This window comes from Pararge aegeria, chromosome 16, assembly GCF_905163445.1.
Source record: "Pararge aegeria chromosome 16, ilParAegt1.1, whole genome shotgun sequence".
NCBI classification, from domain to species: domain Eukaryota; kingdom Metazoa; phylum Arthropoda; class Insecta; order Lepidoptera; family Nymphalidae; genus Pararge; species Pararge aegeria.
The window spans coordinates 3,979,363-4,002,584 of record NC_053195.1 but is presented as its reverse complement, the minus strand read 5'-3'; the positions used below and the strand labels follow the sequence as shown (position 1 = coordinate 4,002,584).

The 23,222-nt window shown below is 35.9% G+C and overlaps 2 protein-coding genes across 2 annotated transcripts; both read right to left on the bottom strand.

Annotated features, from left to right (window-relative positions):
• Positions 1 to 512: 512 nt before the first annotated feature.
• On the bottom strand, positions 513 to 1,725 carry LOC120630261. The gene has a single exon (XM_039899416.1). It carries the CDS (start codon positions 1,553 to 1,555, stop codon positions 530 to 532), a length of 1,026 nt encoding a protein of 341 aa, XP_039755350.1. The 5' UTR covers positions 1,556 to 1,725; the 3' UTR covers positions 513 to 529.
• A 9,240-nt stretch (positions 1,726 to 10,965) lies between these two features.
• On the bottom strand, positions 10,966 to 23,115 carry LOC120630260 (large subunit GTPase 1 homolog). Its single transcript, XM_039899415.1, has 10 exons — positions 22,923 to 23,115; positions 22,388 to 22,611; positions 21,202 to 21,423; positions 20,863 to 20,983; positions 19,411 to 20,040; positions 18,759 to 18,911; positions 17,874 to 18,012; positions 16,143 to 16,342; positions 15,941 to 16,029; positions 10,966 to 12,882 (listed from the first exon to the last, which is right to left on the bottom strand). Exons 1-10 carry the CDS (start codon positions 23,016 to 23,018, stop codon positions 12,747 to 12,749), a joined length of 2,010 nt encoding a protein of 669 aa, XP_039755349.1. The 5' UTR covers positions 23,019 to 23,115; the 3' UTR covers positions 10,966 to 12,746.
• Positions 23,116 to 23,222: the final 107 nt, after the last annotated feature.

Genomic DNA, 23,222 nt, shown 5'->3' with positions numbered 1-23,222 from the left:
ACCCCTCATTTAAGGCTTAGCGATACTGATTACTTTAACATTTTTAGATCTACAACTAAATTTAATGCCACATCAAAAAACAAAATCAAACGCAGATGAAGTCGCGGGCAACAGCTAGTTTTATTTAATCTGCGTATCCTGTGCATACCCTCTATGCAAGCCACTACGTGTTGGTGACCGTGCTACTTCTCAAACATTCCCTTAGTCGCCACGTACGACACCCGCGGAAAGAAAAGGTTTGGGCTGTCAACTGTATTCTCATCTGCCGTCACCAAATGGAAAATATCACAAATATAAGTACCACAACACAAGCCAGTCATCAATTTATCCAGCATCTTGTCACGATCTTTATCATGCTAATAATACAGCGTAGAAAAGTTAGTAGCTCTAAAGAGCTATTAAGGGCATAGATAACATTACTAATTGCGGCTAAAACTGAAATACCGCAGTAGAAGCAAAACAAAAATCACACAATTTAAATTTAATAATATGTCTGAATTTTAATATACAAATTAATCGAACGCGTAATTTAATCTTCACATAGATCCAAATACTTCTTTAATGTCGGCGGTATAGGTAGCTTCTGTATTCCGAAAGGTAGTTCAAAATTTTCCCATAGCATTTGGCGTATCGAACACCTACAAAGGTGCTTCAATTCTACAGGTTTCAAACCGCATCTTGATGCAGGGATCAGATGATCCTGTAATATGTCACCATACTTCTCCAAAGCATGTTTCCTTTGGTAATTATAGTCATTCGGTAATTGCAAATGTTTCAATGCTGCTTTATCGACGGTAAAACAAATTGCCGGTACGGCTCTCAATGACAGTTTAAGACACGTTACCAACTCATAGGGATATTTCCTATTATATTCATTGAGTCTGTCGAGAATAGATTCAATTGGGTTCGAAGAGACCTGATCTGCTGTAATTCTTGCACCAAACCTTAGGAGTATCATTAAAATTTCGGAAGCTCCCATTTGTATTACAACTCTTACCGGTGTCGCTTTTCCACAGCTCTCTAAAGGAACATCTATGAATCGGTAAGTTTTCGGTCCGTCCGTATATTCTAAACTAGCATTTGTAGCGTGATCTAGGAAAAACACCAGCGCGTGAACATTTTCTTCCTTATCCATGAAATCAGATTTCCAACCAGCCAAGAAGTACGGCGCGGAAGTACCGAATATTGCACCTAAAAATATCCTTTCGAATGTGCCTTCACAAGCATACAGTTCATCTAATAAAGCAGCTACTGTACCATTGTCCTGAAGACTCCAATCGAACGCTAGTTTCAAAGCAATATAAAGTAGGTTATGGTACTTCCCCATGAGACAGACATCGCCGTTGTCCGACTTGCAACGATTGTGGTATCTAATTGCACAAGAGACAAATGATTTGCATGTGGCGTTATCTGATCTGTTTTGGCCTCTCGCACATCCAGCTATGACGGCATTAAAATATTCTACGAGCTCCTTTCTTTTGAATCTCACGTTTAAGCCGTCCCTTTCTATACCACTGAACACTTCTTCAAAATAACATTCCATGAACGAATCCATTGTTCACACAAAATTTACAAAAAAAATATTTTAATATCTTGACATAAAGATAAATAAATAATTAAACACTTAAACTGAAATACACAGTCATTTTGTTAAATTGTCTATGTTTTTCGTGTAGTTATTCTTCTTTCGACATATAAAACAATTATTTATTATATACTTTTTTCAATACGTAGTGTTTTACACCGCAGCCGGTGCATGAATAGGAAAAATCAGTAGATGGTGTTTAACTTTAGTTTTTTTAGATATCTTACAAGTGCAGTAATCTGCTTAGCGTTGGTTCATAGTTGGGAAGCCATAAAAATCATCAACGGCAGAATAGTAAGGTAAAGTGATAGCTGGCGTACAAAAACAACGGCAAGAGCCAGTCTGACTCGGGCACAAAGGTTCCGTAGGTAGGTACTAAATAGTCTGAATGACTTAACTAAACTATTATAATATTGATTTTGTAAGGATCCGTACAAAGTAAATAAATGAATAAGTATATTACAACAATACACACGAATACACCGCCATCTAGCCCCAAAGTAAGCGTAGCTTGTGTTATAGGTACTAAGATTACTGATGAGTAATATACAAAAATAAATAATTACGTACACTACGACAACCACACATCGCCATCTAGCCTCAAAAGTAAGAGTAGCTTGTGTTATGTATGGGTAATAAGATGACCGATGAATAATTTATTAATAATACTTATAATACACAGATAAAAAGCGTTCATAACCGAACTCACAGCCTTGGTCTCAGAAAGTAGGGTCACTGACCACTGCGCCATGGACCGTTAAAAAAAATGTTAATGTTTTTCCTGTAAAATACTTAGTGTGTAGTTTTTATAGTTATATTTAGCAGACGAAACAAATGGCCAACCTGATGGTAAACAAATAAATAAATAAATATACTATGACAATACACACATCGCCTTCAAGCCCAAAAGTAAGCGTAGCTTGTGCTAGGGGCACTAAGATGACTGATGAATAATTTTATTTGGGTGATGATTAGTTTCAGCCTTTCAGGGCATTTTAACATTCGAACGTATAGCAAAACGTGATTTTATTAAACTTGGTTTCCAAAACGATAAGCCCCGGATCTACTATTTGTTCGAACCGGGGCAGAAACTCGATAGTGGAGCGCTTCCCTCCAGCGTTTGAGATGAATTACTGTAAAAAAACTCACCAATATACCTAATAATATACTGGTTGGCATTTTTCGTAAAAAGGACAGTAAGAACAATTTAACACATTTATTCTCTTACTTGTCGTTGCTCGCGACTTATTCCGCGTTAATTTTTTGTCAAATTCCGTAGAAACCGTTTGTTTTTTTCAACTAACTCTTTTGCCAAAAATCAAGTTTTTTTTCGGTTTGTGTGTAGCTGATTAACCCTAATGAATTCCACAGCGTAACGCGGGCTGGTTGGCGTGCCACGGAATGGCGCAATTCCAGGAAGAGTTTGAACGAAGAGGAGAAGGCCGATCCTCGGGAAAAAAAACAAGTTCACTCGATGCTTGGTTAGGACGTAAAGGAAGGGCAAACAAACAAAGAAGCAAACAAGCAAAAATACTTTCGCATTATTAATATAAGTAAGGATTACCTATTTTTCGCTTGTCGAGCAAGTTTATTATTTTTTACCATACCTACTTTACAATGGTTTTGGCGCTAGAACTGCTGTCCGAGGCGGGTGCCCCGGTTTGCACTTCTTGCCGGACTGAAAGCGAAAAGTAAAATCAGCCCAGCCAAGTTGACAGACGACATCAAACAAATAGCAACGAATCGCTATTACCTATTTCTGATTATTGTATTTTTATTCTTTAAATTGTAATGCTATTTATATTTAATTTTTTTTAAACATCGACTGTCACTTGTTATGTACCCACAATTTGGCAAATAAAATAAATAATAATAATTATTATTAATATATTATTATTATTAGACATAACCACGCATAGTTGTAGAGAAACTATTACACAAAACCTGTGTCCAATAAAAGACGTTCATTAATTGATATGAAAAAGATGTACTTAAAACGAAATATTAAACTTGTTGGAACTTTCATGGAAATTAAAAATGTGGCGCTTCCGGCACTAATCACATTTTTCGTACCAAAACGATCTCCCTAAGGAGACAGAAGTAGGTCGCCCAAGATTTCTCTGATGTCCCAAAGACGAATCGTAAACATTAATCGAAATAAATTGGTCGTGAAAGTCGATGTTTCTCTTTTCACGCTGTAACATTTTTCTGTATTATATTTTCGGCACCCCATTAAACTGTCCATCCCAACGAATGCAGGTGATAAAAGCTGTTTTTTTTGTTTTCTTTATCTCAAAGCAAGCTTTCGAAACGTTACGGCCCAATTAAAAATGTTTATTTAGTTTTTAATCTTCTGAATTACATTCCATCTTGTTTTCATACATTTTACATATAGGAAAGCGCCATGTTTGCTGAATAAGGTGGTGTTGAGTTCGCGGATTTGTGCTGCACTAATTGTTTGCAACGTCAATCCGATTGCAGAGCTTCGCACACTGCACTGCAAGTCGTCCACTACTGTAACGCACTTTCAATTTTATAAATACATTAAATTAATAAATACTTACTACGACAATGCACACATCGCTATCTAGCCCCAAAAAAAACGTAGCTTATTTTATGGGTGCTAAGATGAGTGATGAATATTTTTATGAATAATTTACATAAATAGTTATAAAATACAGATAATAATAATAATAAGAATAAATATACTAAGTATATATACTACGACAATACACACATCGCCATCTAGCCCCAAAGTAAGCGTAGCTTGTGTTATGGGTACTAAGATAGCAGATGAGAATTTTTTTTTTATCAATACAATACACATAAATACTTATAATATACAGATAAACACCCAGGCACTGACACACATTTATGTTTATCACACAAACATTTTCGAGTTGTGGGAATCGAACCGAAACTTGGAATCAGAAAGCAGGGTAGCTGAACACTGCACCAATGGGCCGTCAAAGTATTTTTTTTTAATTCGAATCTTCATTATTTTATTTGTACCATGTTTGTCTGAACCAGTGCACCATTCTAGATTAAATTTGACACATACACAGCCTGTATGCATCTTGGTGATGGAAATGGTGGATATAATTTTTATCCCGTAAAAATAGAATATTTATTATAAAGTGAATAATTATCATTTGTAATATTATGGAACATTTCATTGGATTGGTTATCAATTTATTTATTTTTGTCATTTTTAATATATGTGTTTGTAGTGTTTATTTTAATCCAATTTGGCATTGAATTAAGGTTGATTTTTAAAATTTTTGAATAATTTTGACTATTTAAAATTAATCTTGTGATGGACTTAGTAGAATGTATGAATGATGCCCTCTAAACTGATTGCGTTGGTTACTAACATCTTGATATTGTACAAACATTCTTACAAATCTTTATATATATATTTCTTGTGTGCGTGTGTATTTCTCTGAACTCCTCCTAGACGGCTGGACCGAATGAATTTTTTGGTACACGTTTGGGTGGCACCATGGTTTAGATTCACACAAAACAAAAAACAAACGGCGCTGGGGTCTGCTCGTAACTTTTTTTTTTAGGAAGGCCTTTATTCATATTGTGGACATAAAATTTTTAATTAAACTAATTCCTGTAAAGGTCATGTCTGCGTGGAATGGTGCCAAGAATGCTGGCTCCATTTCCAGGTTGACAAGCCAGGCTGATTTTTTGCGTAAAAAAATGAGCACTGAGACTGAGATCTTTTGCTGAACAATGAGAACAATGATTTACAATCGAAGAGCGATATGAATAATATAATGAAACAAGAAGATTAAAGAAACCGTGAAAAAAGCACACAGAAGCTACAGTTCTCGATAAATTTGTCTTTTTCCGCTTTGCTGCTGATCCTTGTAGAATGTCAACAGCAAAGCGAAAAGGTCTCCTTTATGAGAACATGCTTCGAGAATTCATCTGCTGCAAGGAGAGAGAAGAGAGAAATTGAAGACTCAATTTAAACAACAAAAGAGACTAGTGGCGAATTATTCTCACTTATTAAAGCGGTGATAGCCCAGTGGGTAAAGCTTCGGCTGCCCGTTTGGGTGCACACAGTTCGAACTTACTAATTATTGCTTAACATTAAATGCAGTAAATTAGTGTAACTTATAGTATAGGTAATTATATAATTTCTAAAATATAGTTCAACGGGTACATACCACGATAATATTATGAAATTTGTCGATAGTTCAGCCCAGTTGCATGGATCGTGGTCACGACGGGACTGGGTCGAACTATCGACAAATCCCGTCGTGACCACGATCGACCACGAAAATCTTAGTTTAAAATCTCTAGTAATTATATAAGTTTATGATATATCTTATGTACCTATCCATTAACTTGTGCACCAACCACTATTCTTTGCAAATTCTTTCTCCTTTTTATTAAGTGGTTGCCTGAAGGAGATCAGTGATAAAGCCATAATTACACCCTAATTTAGTTATTTGTCTTCATATTTGGTTTCCTTTTGGTGTGATACAATGCTATTATCATTATTGAAAAATTAATCGTTTCTCATTTATTATGTATCCGTCGTATGGATATGTCAATTTCTATGTCGTTAAGATATGTGTACAAATAAATAATTTAATTTCCTTAAAGTTGTATTGAAAGGTATATTGTACATTTCCACAAAGATGCTGTAAATGTATGTTTACAGAATCCAAAGCGATGTGTCTATTTTTCAACAACAAATGTTTCAAATGTAAATAGGAGCAAATGTTTCAAATGTAAATGGTTTAAATTAGAACATGTCTGCTCTGCACCTATCTACACTATTGCGTTTTCTTTTTCATTCGGGTTGATGTTATAAGAAAGGAGACGAGCCGATGAGAGACCAGGTCCCCGCATCTGCTATTAAAATAAGTATCTATGTATAAGACCCGTGGTCGATCGAAAAGTAAATAGTATAACGAATAAAATAATAATTGAAAATTTTGTGGTACTTGTTGGTATTTTTTTTTTATTTCATTAGTTGTGTTTCATATAAACCCATTACCGGCACACCGGGGGACACAGGTCTCCCACATATGAGATTAGTTGTGTTTACATTTTACTAGGTAATTTTTCACAATAGGTATTTAAGAAAAAAGCTTGCCCCGTTGATCGGTAATAAGCAAACTTTTTCGACTATCTGTTGCACGTAAGTTACAATAAATGAGTATTTTAGTTTTTAAATTAATTTCTTCTTTCATTAGTACTTTTTGACTTTTTCTGTATATGTTTTCTTCGCCATTGGCTGCCTAGAAGAAAACACTATGAAGCGATAAGGCCGCCAAATTGTATACGTTTGTTTTGTTATGCTTTTCATTTTTATGTAAGTACTTTTTGTGGAGTCAATAAAAGTATATTTATTAATTCATTCATACTTTTCTCATGGAAAAACAAAGCAAACGCACTATAGCACTAGTGCACAGCCAGCATATGCAAGCGACACTATCTCCACGGGGAAACGACAAAAAAAAAATGAACCTACGAACCGCTTCCATAGATTTATCTGCTCTTGAGCATGGTTGCACTGAAGGAAATAACTTCAAAATAATATGTGTAACATGAATAGAAAAACGACACTGGCGTCAGTGGTGAAGGGAAATATCGTGAAGAAACCTGCACGACTGAGAGTTCTATATTAGGAAAACTTTTATTTTATTTATTTCAATCTCATAATGTTCTCAAGGCGGGTTGATTTGATGAATTTTAAATGAAATGTTATAAATCTTGTAAAGAAAAGCTTTGCAGCACGGCTAGCATGGGCCAGAGACAATTATATCCCCGGGGAAAGGATAAAAAATTATCTTCTCCTACAGCTTTATCAACTCTCAGAACACTGGCGCACAAGAGGAAATAATATCCATCAACATCAGGGGCGTGCACTAGGTTTCTTACCAGGGTATGCATAAAGAGGGGAAATTGCAAATATCCTCCTGCTATACAAGTTATATATTAATTGTAGGATATGCAGTGCTTTTGTGCATATATTAAGTGCACGGCACTGATCAACATATAATATGTGTGATAATAAACGAGGGTAAACTCATTCTACGTTCCCATGCTTTAGCTGGTGGACACGTTATTTATATCCCTTGTCAGTGGATATAATCGGGGGATATAACTTTTGTCTCCTGGCCGTGCTAGCTTGCAGGTGGACAAGTTTTTATCCCTAGTGAGTGTTAATCACCGAGGGATAAATTCTTTGTCCCCTGCTATGGGCTATGGTAGCCGCGCAGACTATGGCCGCCGATCGATGAATTTGAGTAATTTAACCCCGAGCCGGCCATTCGCAATAATATAAACATTTTCAGTGCGTAGTTGTAGAAGCGTTCGCGGAATCTTATGGCGTAATGTTGGCCCGAATCTTCTGATTTACAGCGCGCCCGCTAATTTAAGACAAGTGCTCAGTTTTACGTTCTCAACTCGTATCGCGGTTGATTCTCCCATGTTAACATTTTTTTTTGTATCAGATAGATTTAGGTTTTACGACGTGTTTCTTGTGTAGATACGTAGCTGTGTGATTTAAGACGCTCTACGGGAATAAGTAAAGGTATAATAAATGACTGTGGAATGTTAAGGCTCGTGTATACTTATACAATAACGCAGCGTTGTCGGCGCCCAACGAGGTAGGCAGACGACATCAAAAGGAGTCGCTGGGAGCCGCTGGAAGCAAGCGGTCCGGTATGGAGTTCTCTCTTGTAGGGAATTCCAAGCCGTGGATTTTGGAATTCCCTACAAGAGAGAACTCCATACAATGTGTAAGCGAATTACGAAATAGGTAATGTTGAAGGGTACATAAGTATACTACCTGTTGAAAAATTAAATCAAAAGAAGCATATATATTTTTCCATACAAACTAATTCAAAACAGTCTAGGTGTTTACTTATATTGAAGACACCCGACACGCGCATAGTACCTACGCGACGCGATGCGTACCTATTATGATGACAAGTCACTCGATTTTAACTTTGCATGTGATGTTAAGGCTGTATTTGTTTTGTGGCGGTCTCCACATTACATAACTAGATGGCGCTACTAAAATCCTACATCGCGCTAGCGAAGTGTTCACGAAGAATGCCTATATATACAACTTCCAAAAATGAATGTTCGGACCTCGGTCCCCGAGCACGATCACCCGCTCGGAGGAAGATCTTCCTATTGTTACGGTCGAGCGTATCACGATAGCTCCCCGTACAGTTTTATTTCAGTAAAAACTATTAGCGTTTCGGTTTAACAGATAAGACTCACAGACAGTAAATAATGCATCTCTAAAGCCTGTGAAGTATTATTTCGCTTTTCATTTACACGTTGTATACAAAGCAACGCTTCTGTGGGTATGCGATGGGCACGTCCTGCAAAGTGCCGTCCTCTGTCCACCAATAAATAAATAAATACACTACGACGATCCACACATCGCCACCTAGCCCCAAAGTAAGCGTAGCTTGTGTTATGGGTACTAAGATGACTGATGAATATTTTTATTAATAATATACATAAACACCCAGACAATGAGAAACATTCATATTCATCATACAAACATTTTCCAGTTGTGGGAATTGAACCCACGGCCTTCGATACTCAGAAAGTAGGGTAGCTGCAAACTGCGCCAATCGGTCGTCAAATATATATATACTATATATATTTATATGTTATTCATTGATATAAGTAGTTATGTTATATATTTATATATGTTGTATATGATTTTTAGTAGTTTACATTAATTATGGGTAATTTTATGTATGTTTATATCTTATTTGTATATATATAGTATAGTTATATATTTATTTTATTTTTTCTTTAAACAATTTTATTTATATATTTGTATAATTTTTAAATCTTGTTGATTGCACCACCTACTCGTACCTCGTTTCTATGTTTTTCCCTTTCACGCCTTTGGTTGCCTGGAAGAAATCGCTATGTAGCGATAAGTCCACCAAATTGTACTCTCTTGCTCTGTATTTATATCTCTGTAACTACTTTTTTTCTTTGGTGTACAATAAAAGTGTATTAATTCATTCATTCATACTATAACTTACAAGTATATTGTGTAGGGAGCGGAGAAAAAAAATCATGTGTGTATGCGAAACTTATTAGAAGTTTCCCCCGGAAGAAGTCGCGCAGAACCACTAGTCTTGTTATAATCCTCAGACATTTGTAATGAAGTTCGTTTATTTCAGTACTATAGCAGTTTTTCTGGAGGTTAGTCATAGTCTACATTTGAATGACGTCAGAGCGTTATTTATCTTTGGACATATAGATTTATGGCTTTTAGACAATTTGTTTGTTTTACTATACTTACGAAAGACTTACTTACTAAAGATCCTTATTCCTTGTACACGTTTTTTCTTGTTGCAGGTTATAAGAAAGAAGAATAGATACAATATGAGAAAGCCAAAGACACCTAAATGATTAAAATCGGCGTACCAGGGGCTACACTTAAATGGAAAATATATACATACACACATAGTCTGTTAAACACATTACCCTCCTGTAGTCGGGTTAGAATATTCATTGAGTGTAAGACTTTAAATGAAAACCCCGCTTATGTTTTGGTTGTCACAGCGAATTATTTCTAATGACACGTTTATATAGTTATTTCTCTACAAGTATTGAATAGAAGAATCGGTGATAGCGCATTGGATAAGAGCTCGACTTCACTGTCGGGGGGCGGCGAGTTCGAATCCCAGCATCTCTAACTTTTCTAAGTTATGTGTGTCTTAAGTAATTAAAATATCACTTGTTTCCACGGTGAAGAAAAACATCGTGAGGAAACCTGCATGCCAGAGAGTTCTATATAATTTTCTCAAAGGTGCGTGGAGTCCACCAATCCGCACCGGGCCAGCGTGTTTGACTAACCCCTTCTAAATGTGGAAGGAGACTCTGTAGTTAATCGGTTGATGTGGTGGTGATGATGATGATGATGAAGATTTAATAGTCATCCCAGGAATTGAGTTGTGGAACAAAAGACTGTCATTGTCACGAATTCCCATAGCATAGCACTCTCGTCGTTGTCATGAATCCCCATAGCATATCCATAAATTCAACATTTCATACTGCGAGGTTAAATCGAGCAGGATGGCATGAAACAGCAAAAATACCCTCTATAAACGAGAAGATAATATAACTTATTAGGACAGGCAGTGCTTTTGTGCATATATGAAGAGCGCACGCAGATAGTTTTACCCTTATCGCATCGAGTTACCGGTACGTGGATAGCTAAGCAAGTCCAACGCTTCATACATCAAAATCTAATAAGCAATTACTGTGGACGCAGAGAGTATAGATCAACGTAAGCGTAACAACGTAATCAAGTAGATTGATAAACTCATAACGCTACCGTAGTCGCGGAATATAAATAAAACACGTAATAAAGATGGTAAGTTTATTATATTATGAATCCCTTTACATTATCATAAATGAAACTGAATATGAATAAATAGTGTACTACTGAATATATTTTGGCCGGTATTCAAAGACATTTTTTAGTTACACTCCAATACATTATGTGATAATAAATCCACGAGAAACATTTTTCAGCTTTTTACTTTTAAATAATCCTAACCAGGCACCAACGATGCTGGGGTTATATTGACCCGGGGCAAATTTAATAATGTGTGTAGTTGGCAGAACCCTTCAATTTGTTTCTGTGAGTTCGATTCCCACAACTGAAAAAAGTTAGTCTGATGAACATGAATGTTTTTCAAGTGTTCATCTTATATTATAAGTATTAAAATGCATATTATATACTTTCGTAAATTGTTCATCAGTTATCTTAGTACCCATAACACAAGCTACGCTTACTTTTAGGCTAGATTGCAATTTGTGTATTGTAGAAATAAGGTATTTTTATTTGTACTCCGATTTTATATAATTACCGACAATAATACTCATTATATGCACTTGTGAAAACGTGACATGTCTAATCTAGCTTGATACATTAGTAATAAAATTACAAATTCAAAGCTGATATTATACAACGTCTTATTGAGAAAACAAATAAAAGTTTATTTTTTGAAAATTAACACTAATGGTTTCAGTTGGGAATAAAATTGGGGTCTCCACAACCCAGCGTTTTCACCCGGCATGTCACCCACCCCTTTATTTTTAAAATAGATACAAATTCGAAGCAGATATAGTGTAATTTATTGAAAGGAGCATCGTTTGGCCATGACATATTAAGCGTTTTGCTTGTTCGAATGGTTTAGTCGGAAATGTATATAAAACCGCTCTTTAATCGGTTACTTGCACATGGGTATAAAGAGTCCTCAAAAATCTAAGAATTACCGCTCGAAGCTAAATAGATGATCGAACACGGTCAATCAACCCAGTCATCGCCCCCACATTAAAATAATTTTGTTCGGTTTTATACCATTTCAAATATTGACCCATTTTATGGCCTTCGCACAAAATATCGACTCTAATTAAAGCAACGAAATGTGGTATCATGATATTGATATCATGTGAAATAAGGAAAACGTTTGTTTCAGTGCTATGAGACGAGTGGACCACTCGCTTAAGGTTACCAAAACCCTGCCCAAAAGACACGCCCCTGGGAGGACGTCTAGCAAGCCCCGCCTCCTTAGCCACAAATAGTCCAACGTTGTATTGTCTTGTTTACATTTTACAGAGCTCCACTCGCGTAAATTTTCTTTGTGCAATGTATCTGTAAGATTAAGTCTATCGATTACAGAAGCAGTGCGCAGAAAAAATTTACGCTAGTAAATCCTTGATAAACTCACGTACTTTTAGTTAAATACCACAGCGTTAACAATCTTAACATTTGTTTTAATCTAAAAATGCATGAGCATTTTTTTGTAATATTCACTTAATTACATTTATACATGCCTTTTTTTCAGTCTGAACTAAAGACAATTTCCATATTTAACAAAAAATACATCTCATGAATGCAATCATTCTTTACAAATAAACGTGGCAGTACTTTACGCAGTGTTCTGTCGGCACTTCAACTGACTGAACCTTCCAAATGCGAAAGCGTGATAAAATACTGCATAACTTAATAACGTTGTATTTATAAAAATGGTCTTTATATGTTTTCAACAATCAAAATTGCTTAGAAAGGACTTTAGTCCTAAAATAAAAGGTAAATAACTATAATATAATTAGGATGATTTAAATTACAAGGTTAATATTAGTGTTCATCCAAATGAGCGTACACACGTCGAAGTTTCTCTCTTTTCTTTTTGTTGGCGTGTTTCTTTTCCTGTTTCCACGGTTTGCCAATGACTGAATTACCCGCCACTTGCGCGTTTGTTTCTCTCGTTATCCTGGAAAGCAAATTTAAAATAAAATCCCACGGACAATGTTATTTTATTAATTTATTAAAACAATGTATAACATATTTTATAGGTTATTCGCGCCATTTTCAGGTTACTGCAAATTCCTCTTATATAAAAGCACAAAAGATAAGGTACTGAAAAATACTAAAATAAAACGAAACAACAGTCGTCATGCTCGCAATGTAAGTAGGTATGCGAGAAAACATATTGTTGATAGGATATTTTGCAACTTAAACTATATCAAAACACATTTCGTAGTTCGTACAAGTACGCCACAGAATTAAGAATATACAGAAACCTAATCATGCCATAATTAGGTTATCAGAATTAAGACACGACTAATATTGAAGTGTCCAAAACTACCCCACTTTAGGGTTGTTTCTCGAATGACCGGTTAAACACTTCCTAAGATTTAGCAGATGAAAGTAATGTTTTACTTCTAATTTTATAAACGTTTAAATTAATTTGAGTTTTTAGAATTAGATTAAAATTGTATGTATGTTGAAACCGACTTCCAAAAACAATATTTTGCAATGTTTTTTTTTTAATGTTGTCTAGATTCATAATTCAACCATTGAATTGCTACTACCAGATTCCAGGTTTTTTTTTCATGGGCAGGGATAATTTTTCCTTCCGGGGAAAGGATATAAAGCCATCTTCTCCCATTGCTTTATCAACTCTCTGAGCATTAACGCAAGTGTGGAAATAATAAACGGGGCAAACTTCTGCTATTCCTGGTTGCCGTGCTTTGGGCCGGTACCGGGGGATATATATGTATAATATACCGGGGGATATAATCAGGGGATAGAAGTTTTGGATAACGCATAAATGTATGAAGTAATAAATTACATCTATTTGTGTCGAATGGGAACATTTATTTACGATATCATTAAATACATTTCGAAAGCTCAAAAGTACATTCGAACCAAATTTCAAAGGTATTTTAAGTCCCACTCATTATTCGTGAATACCGAAAGCGCGTTGACAAGATCACTCAAAACATATTCCATGTTCGCCCAAGATGAAAGAGCACCCGAATATTGTCAATTATATTAAAAGGGAAACCTAAATTTACTCCCGGAGACGGACTGGGCACCCTGGCCTGTAGCCAAGCATTAATTCATAAAATTTAACTGCTTTACGAGGAGACGGGCGGTTAACGAGCGAGGAAATTGCTCTTAAAGTAAATACGGACGCTGTAATGCACGTACCGGGCTGATGTCGGAATGCGAAAATGGTGGAGTACATCTAGGTTATTGAGTGCTAATATCATTTTTTAGGTGTGAGTTAACATATTTTACATTTTCCGACTAATGTATTTACACAGTTAAAGCATTATTTTCATGTGCAAACATATTTTAAACAAACGTTTGCACGCGGCTTAATCTGAATTTATTTAGTTTTTTTAGTTAATCCAACGAGATTTTTTTTCCGAGCCGAAAAGTCGAAAACGATAACTATATCCAAGAAATAATTTAGGAGTACACCTTTTTATGACATAGCTTATTTCTGCCGAGAAACAGCGTTGTTGCAATGTTGTGATCCGGTCTGAAGGGCGGGCTGGTGTAATTACAGGCATATGAGACTTAACACCTACGCTTCAGGTTATTGGATACAGGGCAGCACGTTGCAGGACGTTTTCCTTATATGACCTGCGAAGTGTTGCTTTATATATAGTCGATGGTTTTCCACCTGCCATCTGCTTAACCCGTCCATTATTACTATGAATAAAAAACAAGCTGTCTCTATGTAAAATAATGTCAAATACAACAACACTACTGTCATAAAATGCTTTAAAACATTAGTTAACATTTACTAACATAGTGTTAGATTTTGTAACGATCCGTTAAATGTTTTAAGAACTTCGACTGTTCTATAATATTTTATGAGTATAACCACCTGTGTTATTTTCTACACTCACCCGGGTTGTTTTTTATCAAAAAATTATATATTTTGTTACAATTTGTTTAATAAAATTTAGGCTCGAATTCACCGTTGGAACAAAACGTGATTTTTGCCCGTTTTTACTAACGACGAACCAATAAATAGAGCATATTCTGAAAAGATAAGCATACATCAACCGTTCACCAAAAGTCATTACCTTAGAGTTGTTGAAACGTTTTTTTTCTATAAACATCACCTAAATGATTAGACCTACGATTTAGGCGATTCCTAGGTTTTGTGAAAACGCTATAGTAAGTTAAATTACTGTTGTCACTGGACTATCATTGTCACTGGATATTTTAACTTGTGAGTACGTTTTGGAGGGAATTTTTGTAGTAATTTTTGCTCTATCAAACAAGTGAGATATGAGGTACGTTTTACTGAATCAAACAAGTGAGAACAGGACGCCGTCATTCGACGTAGTGAGATAGCAATTTTAGAATTAACAAAATTATCTACAGATGTGGAATGTTTCTTAATTCAAATTACATTGTAACCCGCAGGGGGTAAAGGATTACAGTACAAAATTGCGACCCCGCTAAGCATTGTATGATAAGATGTTGTAAAAGACATAGTCGAAATGAAAATGAATGAGGATAGTACTGGCATGTCCTCGACGGTTAAAGTCCCAAAATAATATAAAGATTAAATCCACCATATTCGTCAGTTTGCAATAGTGTAGGGAATCCAGAACTAAGGATAAAAATGAAACCTGTGTCTCAGGGTCATGTGTTATGTTCACGTGCGCGCGTGCTTGCGTGCGTGCCTTCGTGAACGCGTGCGTTTGTGCGTGTTTGTGTGGTTTTTTTTTTCTATCTTAAGGTACTACTCCAAATTTGTAACTTTATTACCTTTAATTGTTTAGCCAAATAATTTATGCCGTCTTGCATTGAAATAGCTGCATAGCGTATAATTTTAGGATTACATTCAGTTTGTTAGAGGGATAAGGTTACTGGTTTTTACAGTGTCGAGCAAGTGGTGCGAAGTATATTTCTAACCAAGAACCGATGGCATACTTACTTGCTGATGGAATTTTTTCCCTAAACAAAAGATAAAATAAAACAATTTACACGCAAATTGTGTTTCATTTTGCCCAACTCACCCTAAAACTGGTTTTCCTTGGACATGCGCCGTACTTTTCTTCATTGCAAAGAAAGTGTTGTCAATTTCAGTAGACTTGTTCAACCATCCCTGTAAGGAAACAATGTTTTGATTTAATTCTATTATTCCGAATTTTAGCATTCTAAAGTCATTCTAAAGTTTCGAAGAGAACGATCGATAACGATCAATAGTGTGAAACAAACCTCAACAGCCCGAGACTCCCTGGGCGTAGGCTTCCGCGTTTCATTCTTCTTCTCTTCAATAAGTTGGTCGACGGGTGCGGGTTCATATCCCGGCGGGAGCTGTTCCCACTGCAGGCGACCGTTTGCCGCGTCCTTGAGGAAAAGGCGAGCTGAACGTGACTGGTCCGGTTGGCCGGCTGCCGTCATGAAGCCTCTGTTGACTGGAGTTACAAATGTGTTGCGTTAACGGAAACAAAAACATTTACATGGCCAAAATACTCGAGAGCGGCTGCTCGGAGCTGATAGCTTAGTGGTTTTTAATTTTTCCTTTTCTTCTGGCTTTACACAGTTTTAATAACAGTTAGGGAAACTTAAAATATAAAACATGCGGAGAAATTGATGGGGTGGAAGAAATTGGAAGGGTGCGAAACGGCCCCCCAAAACCCCTCCTCAAATCTACCGCAAACTCGCCCCAAAAAGGACTGATACAGCGCCTTCTCACAGCAACTAGCCACCTATATGGGCAAGTTCTTCAAAGTACTATATTGTAACATTTACACAACACACACACACAACCCAGTTGCATGGATCCCGTCGTCGCTCCCGTCGTGACCATGATCCAGTTGCATGGATCCCGTCGTCGCTCCCGTCGTATCGGACCACGATCCATGCAACTGGGTCGAAATATCGACAAATCCAAAATATTATCGTTGTATGTACCCGTTGAACTATATTTAAGAAATGTTGATTAACCACGAAACTCTTAGTTTAAAATCTTTAACTATATTGTAAATTTGAAACTTTTATAATAACTATTTTAAAAGAACTCACTCATACAAAACGAGTTTAAAGAAAAATCGGAAAGAACCGCGTCCGCCATGCATGAAGCCTCCCGCCTTTTTTTCAGCTTAGTGGTTAGAGCTTCGGAAGCACTGAGTTTTCTTTTCTTTATTTTTCCCGTAGGGAAAAGGCAAAGGTATATTACCGTACAGCCATGTCTGCAGTGTTTAATATTCATATCTTACCTAGGTACTGAATTTATTGACTTATATCAAAATCCTCGATCGTTTTTAATTAAAGCAATTAAAGTTCATTGATTTTTAATTCACTGGAATAATCTGACAGTGGCTAATGTCACTTTGTAAAATGCTGTTGTAGCAATATTTTATTTAATAGTGTTGTCAAAGATTAATAGTGATTCACCTCACAAGCTAATGGTAACATATCTAATATTAATAAAAGTAATTCTAAATATGAATTATAGTAAGGTAGTCATTACCACCCCTAATTGGTTCTACACGACATCGCACCGGAACACTAAATCGCTTAGCGGCACGTCTTTATCGGTAGGGTGGTAACTAGCCACGGCCGAAGCCTCCCACCAGACCAGACCATAGAAAATTCAGAATTTATAAATTCCCCCTGCCGGGAATCGAACCCGGGACCTACTTAAATTCATAGCGCTCACCGTTGCGCCAGGGAGCTCGTCGAAAACACGGATATTTTGATATTTTAAATATAACTGCCATACTCCCTAGCAGGTTAGCCCACTACCATCTTAGACTGCATCATAACTCACCACCAGGTGAGATTGCAGTCAAGGGCTAACCTGTAGTTGAATAAAAAAAAAAAACATCGCCTTCTCGATTAAACTTTCAATAACTGTACTTCAATCAAATGAAAAGAGTGAAATACAGAAACTACTAAAATTAACTAATTTCGAAAAATTGAAAAAATGTTTAAAGGACTCACACGCATGCGCAGTGAGTATCTTCTTATATTCAAGCTCACTGCCTTCGTACTCGGGAAGCAACAAGCCGTATTTCTTCGCGAAAGTATGTCGCCCTACTAGTTCACACAGTCTAGCCATCGCCGCCTCGTGAGCCCGCATCTATAAAAATACTTTTAGTCTTAACGTATATAAAAACAACACTTCTTTCTACAATCCTGTAGTTAGAATGCACCGTCTATATGACGATCTGGTTCATCTTGACATCTTTAATACTTAATCTGTTTCTTTCATTACTAAATTCTTTTATCCAACGTGCAAATGAAAACCGAAATAATACTTCACAGGCTTTAGAGGTACATTATGTACTGTCACTGAGACTTATCTGAGGAACCGAAAACCTAATAGTTTTTGAGTAAATCACTGCCATGGATTTTACTGAAAGAAATCAGATACAGCCATCATAACATCACATGCAAAGTTAAAATCATGCGACTCCTGTCATTCTATGGGTGCGCGACGCGTAGCGTAGGTACTATGCGCGTGTCGGTCTTTTATCTTTAATAGGGTTGTCATAAGTAAAAACTTGTTTAAACTTGTTTTAAATTCGTTTGTATGGAAAAATATTCCCCCCCACTTCCCCCCGCGGAGCCTGCGACCTGATGCCTGTGGACATCGAACAGAGGTCCTTGACCAGTCACTGAAACTTCGGTCTAGAAGGGGCTTTTGTATCGACTCCTGCAACTCGTTCCACTACTTCTAAAGTCGGTAGGAAACTATAAAGAAAACTATAACTATTGGGAGAAAATAAAATTTGGTCCTGTCCTGTTCTGTATCTCCTGGCCTTGCTAGCCCATGATGGTGAAAAATAGCCCAGAATGAAAAAAAGAGATGTTAAAAAATTTCACCTGGTCAATAGGCAGGACAGCAGTTAAAAGTAGATCCGGAGCCACTGCATAAGCCGGTAACACTAGGCCAGGACAATCCAATAACTCTATATCTTCGTCCAAAATCAGTGATTGGATGTGCCGCGTGTGACCTGGCATAGAACTTACGCTCACCTGAAAATATGATTTAGTTTTACCATAATACAAACAATTATAAGTTTTCAGTTGAACGCAATGTGCTAAAGGCCCGACCACCAGGGGCCGTATCTTATGAGTATATTGCTATTATAATATATTGTTTTGCACTAAATCAAGTTATGCAAGTCATCTAAGAGCTCACCAGCTCACCAGCTCTCAGCCGGAATCCAAAACAGTCACTGTGACCTAATATGGTTAGGATTGATTGATTGAGTTTTAAGTTAAAACATAAGTATTTTATTACTCAGGACCATATAAAATCACCAACATATATATATGATCAGCCAATCTACACTTAAGACTTGAAAACCTGTTCTTAACTTCATGTTGGTTTATCGATATGAGCTTTGATTAGACCATCAACGCGTTCAAAACATCAATAGAACAATGTGAATGCACCATTTTAGCAAAAAGTAGTGACAGTAGCGACTTTGCAATATGTTGTTAAGTGAAGAGAACAAGAAACAAAAATTACCTTCTTAGTTTGCATCAGAATATTGACAGAACTTGACTTTCCAACGTTAGGATAACCAATCATTCCTACTGTTACTCTAGGAGGATTTTTCAATTTGTCCAACTTCTGTTCTTTAAGTACTTGTAACAGCTTATCTCTATCATATATTTCATGTGAATTTTGTACTGTATCTTTGTTTGTATGTGTACCTTCATTTTCAGCTGGATTACTTATTGGACTTTCTGAAATAATTTTTTCACTTTCATTTTCATTTGTAACTTCTTCAGCTTGACTGCCAGCTGCACCTTTAGTAACTATATCCCTATTACTTTGAAATGGTAAAATCGGTTTCCCCAATCTCAAATTTTCCATTACTCTATCCAAAGCTTCTTGTATTGCATGTACTTTATTTGCAGTACTATTTACTGCTTTATCAATCTCTCCAATTTGTCTTTTAAAAATTTCAATGTCATCTTGTGTATCATTTAGAGAGTTAGGATTTTCTATATCACTGTCTTCACCTGAATCCCCAGTTTCAGCACCAGAGTCTATCAATTGTTCCTCTAAAACTGATGTTTCATTTTCTTCGGATATCTTCCTTTCCTTGCTTACTGTAGATTTAGCGGCCGAGAAGAATATTATGGTGATATTCTGAAAAAATTGTAACAATTATCTTCATTAATTCTGAATCGGATTTCAGATTTTTTCGGGTTGCGAAAGTTCCTTCTCAAGAGCTGTTTATATATATTTAACAAAATACCAGATGACATCAAAAACATTGAGATAATCATACTATATTTAATTGGAAACTTAAAAATCACTTAATAAACAAATGTTACTTTTAAATAAATAATTACTGAGCTGAAAAATTTTACTAAATATCTGAGCATTAAATTCAAAATTCAAATCCAAATTCAAAATTCATTTATTTCAAGTAGGCCTAATATAAGCACTTTTGAAACATCAAGTCTGTCTGTGTGTAGTGACTCTACCACCGGTTTGGAAGGCAGATTCTACCGAGAAGAAGCCGGCAAAAAACTCAGCAGTTGCTCTTTTCCAACATTAACAATTTACATTTTACATTTCAAAATTCATTTTTCTATTTTGTGAGAGTTGTCATTAACAAATTCATCAATTGTATAATAACCTTGCTGTATAAATTATAACTGCTTCAACAATCGTGACTGTATAAACACTCTGACATTATTATTAGAAAAACATTAAGTTTTATGTTCTTGGCAAAGGTGTAAAATTTTAAATCAAAATTATTTATATAAGAATTTGAGTGGTTATTTGGAAACTTTCTTTTCACCTGGTTAAAATAATTTCAATCATACTTAATAATGTGTATTAAGTAGATAGGCATAATAACATAATTATTATTATGTTAAAGGTACATGAGAGCAATAAATTAATGAATTAATTATTATTGAAGTGAATAATACTATGTATTATTAACTGAACCGTACCTACCTCTTTATTGAAGTAATCAGCCCAGCATTTACGCACATATTCAGTTGTCAAGTCAGCCTTGTTCAGCAACAATATACATTTACACTTTTGTTCAGCCGCATATCTTTCCAAGTCACTACACCTGGATACAGGAATAAAAAATTAAATTTAAAAACAAATTCAATTTCATTTCACACACAGCAGTTATGTATTGTATATGTGTGTGACTGTGTTTCTACTTACTACTACTATTTTCCTTCCACATTACCATTAATAATCATTTAGACTTCAAGGTATCTTTTGAATTTTGAATTTTGGTATCTTAATCTCTTTTTTTACTTTTCCTGGAATAAAAATTACCTGAACAATAAAGGATTCCTTGCATCCAACAAAATCAGAACAATATCAGATTTCTCCAAAGTACGCCACAACTGTTTCCATAGTTCTAGATTCCGCTCATAAGGTGTGACAGCTGCACCAAGTTTTTCTTGAAGTTCGTTTAAATGCCTCCTCCAGTCTAAGAAAGCATCTCTTTCTCTGGTCAATTGTTCTTCCGCTGTAATGCCTGGTTTCCAAGATGGCCTGAAATTAGTTTAATATTAACTAATAGCAATATTCCCAAGAAGATACATTAGTTACTGAAGCTGTAAAATCAAAATAGTAACACAAATTCTTGATAACTACAACTAAAGAAAGTACTACAGTTAATATGAAAAGTATAAATCAAACAGTCAACTTCAGTTAATGTCAGTCTCAATTTTACTGTCTAACTTGTTCTTCTACCTCTTCATGATTATAGGTAATTTTTGCTCACATACATATTTCTGAATTTATTAAAAAAATGTGACTATAGTAATTTGAACATTAGAAGTAATTCATAGTCACTGTGTCCAATGAAAATTGGTTCAATAATTTTTCACTTGCACCCGGACAGACAGACACGGTGGGGACTGTATTTTATAACTAGCTGACACCTTCGACTTTGTTTTTTAAAAATACATTAAGAATTGCTCCATTAAACAGGAACTTGCTTCCTTTAGCTATGATTAAACAGAACTAATTTTCTAGTGTCTAAGATAATATCCATCATAATCCACACAAGTATAAAGCTACTGGAAAAAGCAACTTTATCAATAATAAGCTTATATTGTATGATTTGTTTAATTGTCTTTAATGATGATGTGAGGAGGTGACAACAAAAAAAACACCCAGCTAAGTGTATGGGCTTCTTCTTAGTAAGAAAAATGCCTTTTGTGTGATTAATTAGTGCCTTTTTCTTCTTGGGGCAGTTGCTATGCAAGGCACAGAGTCCCAGTGTCACTGCCAATCTACTGTAACAACCACTGTCTGTAGTTCCCTAACAGTACTGGTTTTAGAGAGAAACAGCAACCATTTCTTGGCTGATAGTTGAGCTTAGCCTCACAGGGCCAAAAATAAATACCAGTGGGTACAATATCTCACTACAGATGTATGCTACACTTATGCATTAGTCTCAGTAGTTTTATAAGAGGAAAGCTTTAATTTGCCATCAAACTAAATATCTCACCTCCTTGGAACAGTCAGAGGTTCATCGAAATCTGGCTGTGATGTAACTATTTCTACTTCACAGGGTGCTGACTTGACATATTTAACATTCAGCTTCTCCGCTATAAACTCTCTGTTAGCTAACTCAGCTGTGGAGAGGAATTCTTGGAGAGATGACTCCGCTGTCACAGATTGCAAGTTCAGACGTCCCCATTCATATCCATCGTTAATTTCAGTTGTGTGGAGCTGAAAATGAGGAAAATTACATTATAATAATAAATGATCATAGGGTTAAATGAAAGTTATATTTCATAGGGCCCTGCTATTCCTGGCTGTGGCAGCAGAGAAAAGGTTGGGTAAGAGATGTCAAGCACCTGCAGAGCTGATAGATTTCTATCGCGGAGAGCCGCAAGCTGAACAAGACCTTGGAATTTTTAACCCCTACAAAAAACCTAGGACCAGCAGTTCACGTCCATTGGATAAGTTGATGTAGTACTATCCTTGTAGTAAGCTTTTCGAGATAGAAACTTAGAAAAATAAGTTAAGAAGTTGTTTACCATCGTGTTATCTTCGACATGTCTGCGATGTCGATTTTTAGCAAATCTATCTTTAATAAGTGCTCGCCCGAGTGAATCTTTATTCTTCTTCCCCATAGTGACTCGTCTGATATAAAATTATGCACGGTATTAAACAGAAACAAAATGGAAATTGGAAATGAGTGTGGTTAGCCAAAACAACATGTGTGAACTGTGAAATGACATTGACAATAAAAGTCAAAGTCAAAGTCAAATAATTGTGAATTTCAATAAAATAGACAGCGATTCAAGGAAGCAACATTCAGATTCATACCACGAAAC

Bases quoted from the DNA above. Each gene is read 5' to 3' on its own strand.
- LOC120630261 (XM_039899416.1), bottom strand. From the start codon at position 1,555: ATGGATTCGTTCATGGAATGTTATTTTGAAGAAGTGTTCAGTGGTATA.
- LOC120630260 (XM_039899415.1), bottom strand. From the start codon at position 23,018: ATGGGGAAGAAGAATAAAGATTCACTCGGGCGAGCACTTATTAAAGAT. The intron at 22,612-22,922 runs GTAAACAACTTC...CCTCATTTTCAG, and splicing joins ATGTCGAAGATAACACGATG to CTCCACACAACTGAAATTAA. The intron at 18,912-19,410 runs GTAATTTTTGTT...TCATATTTTCAG, and splicing joins TTCTGATGCAAACTAAGAAG to GTGAGCGTAAGTTCTATGCC.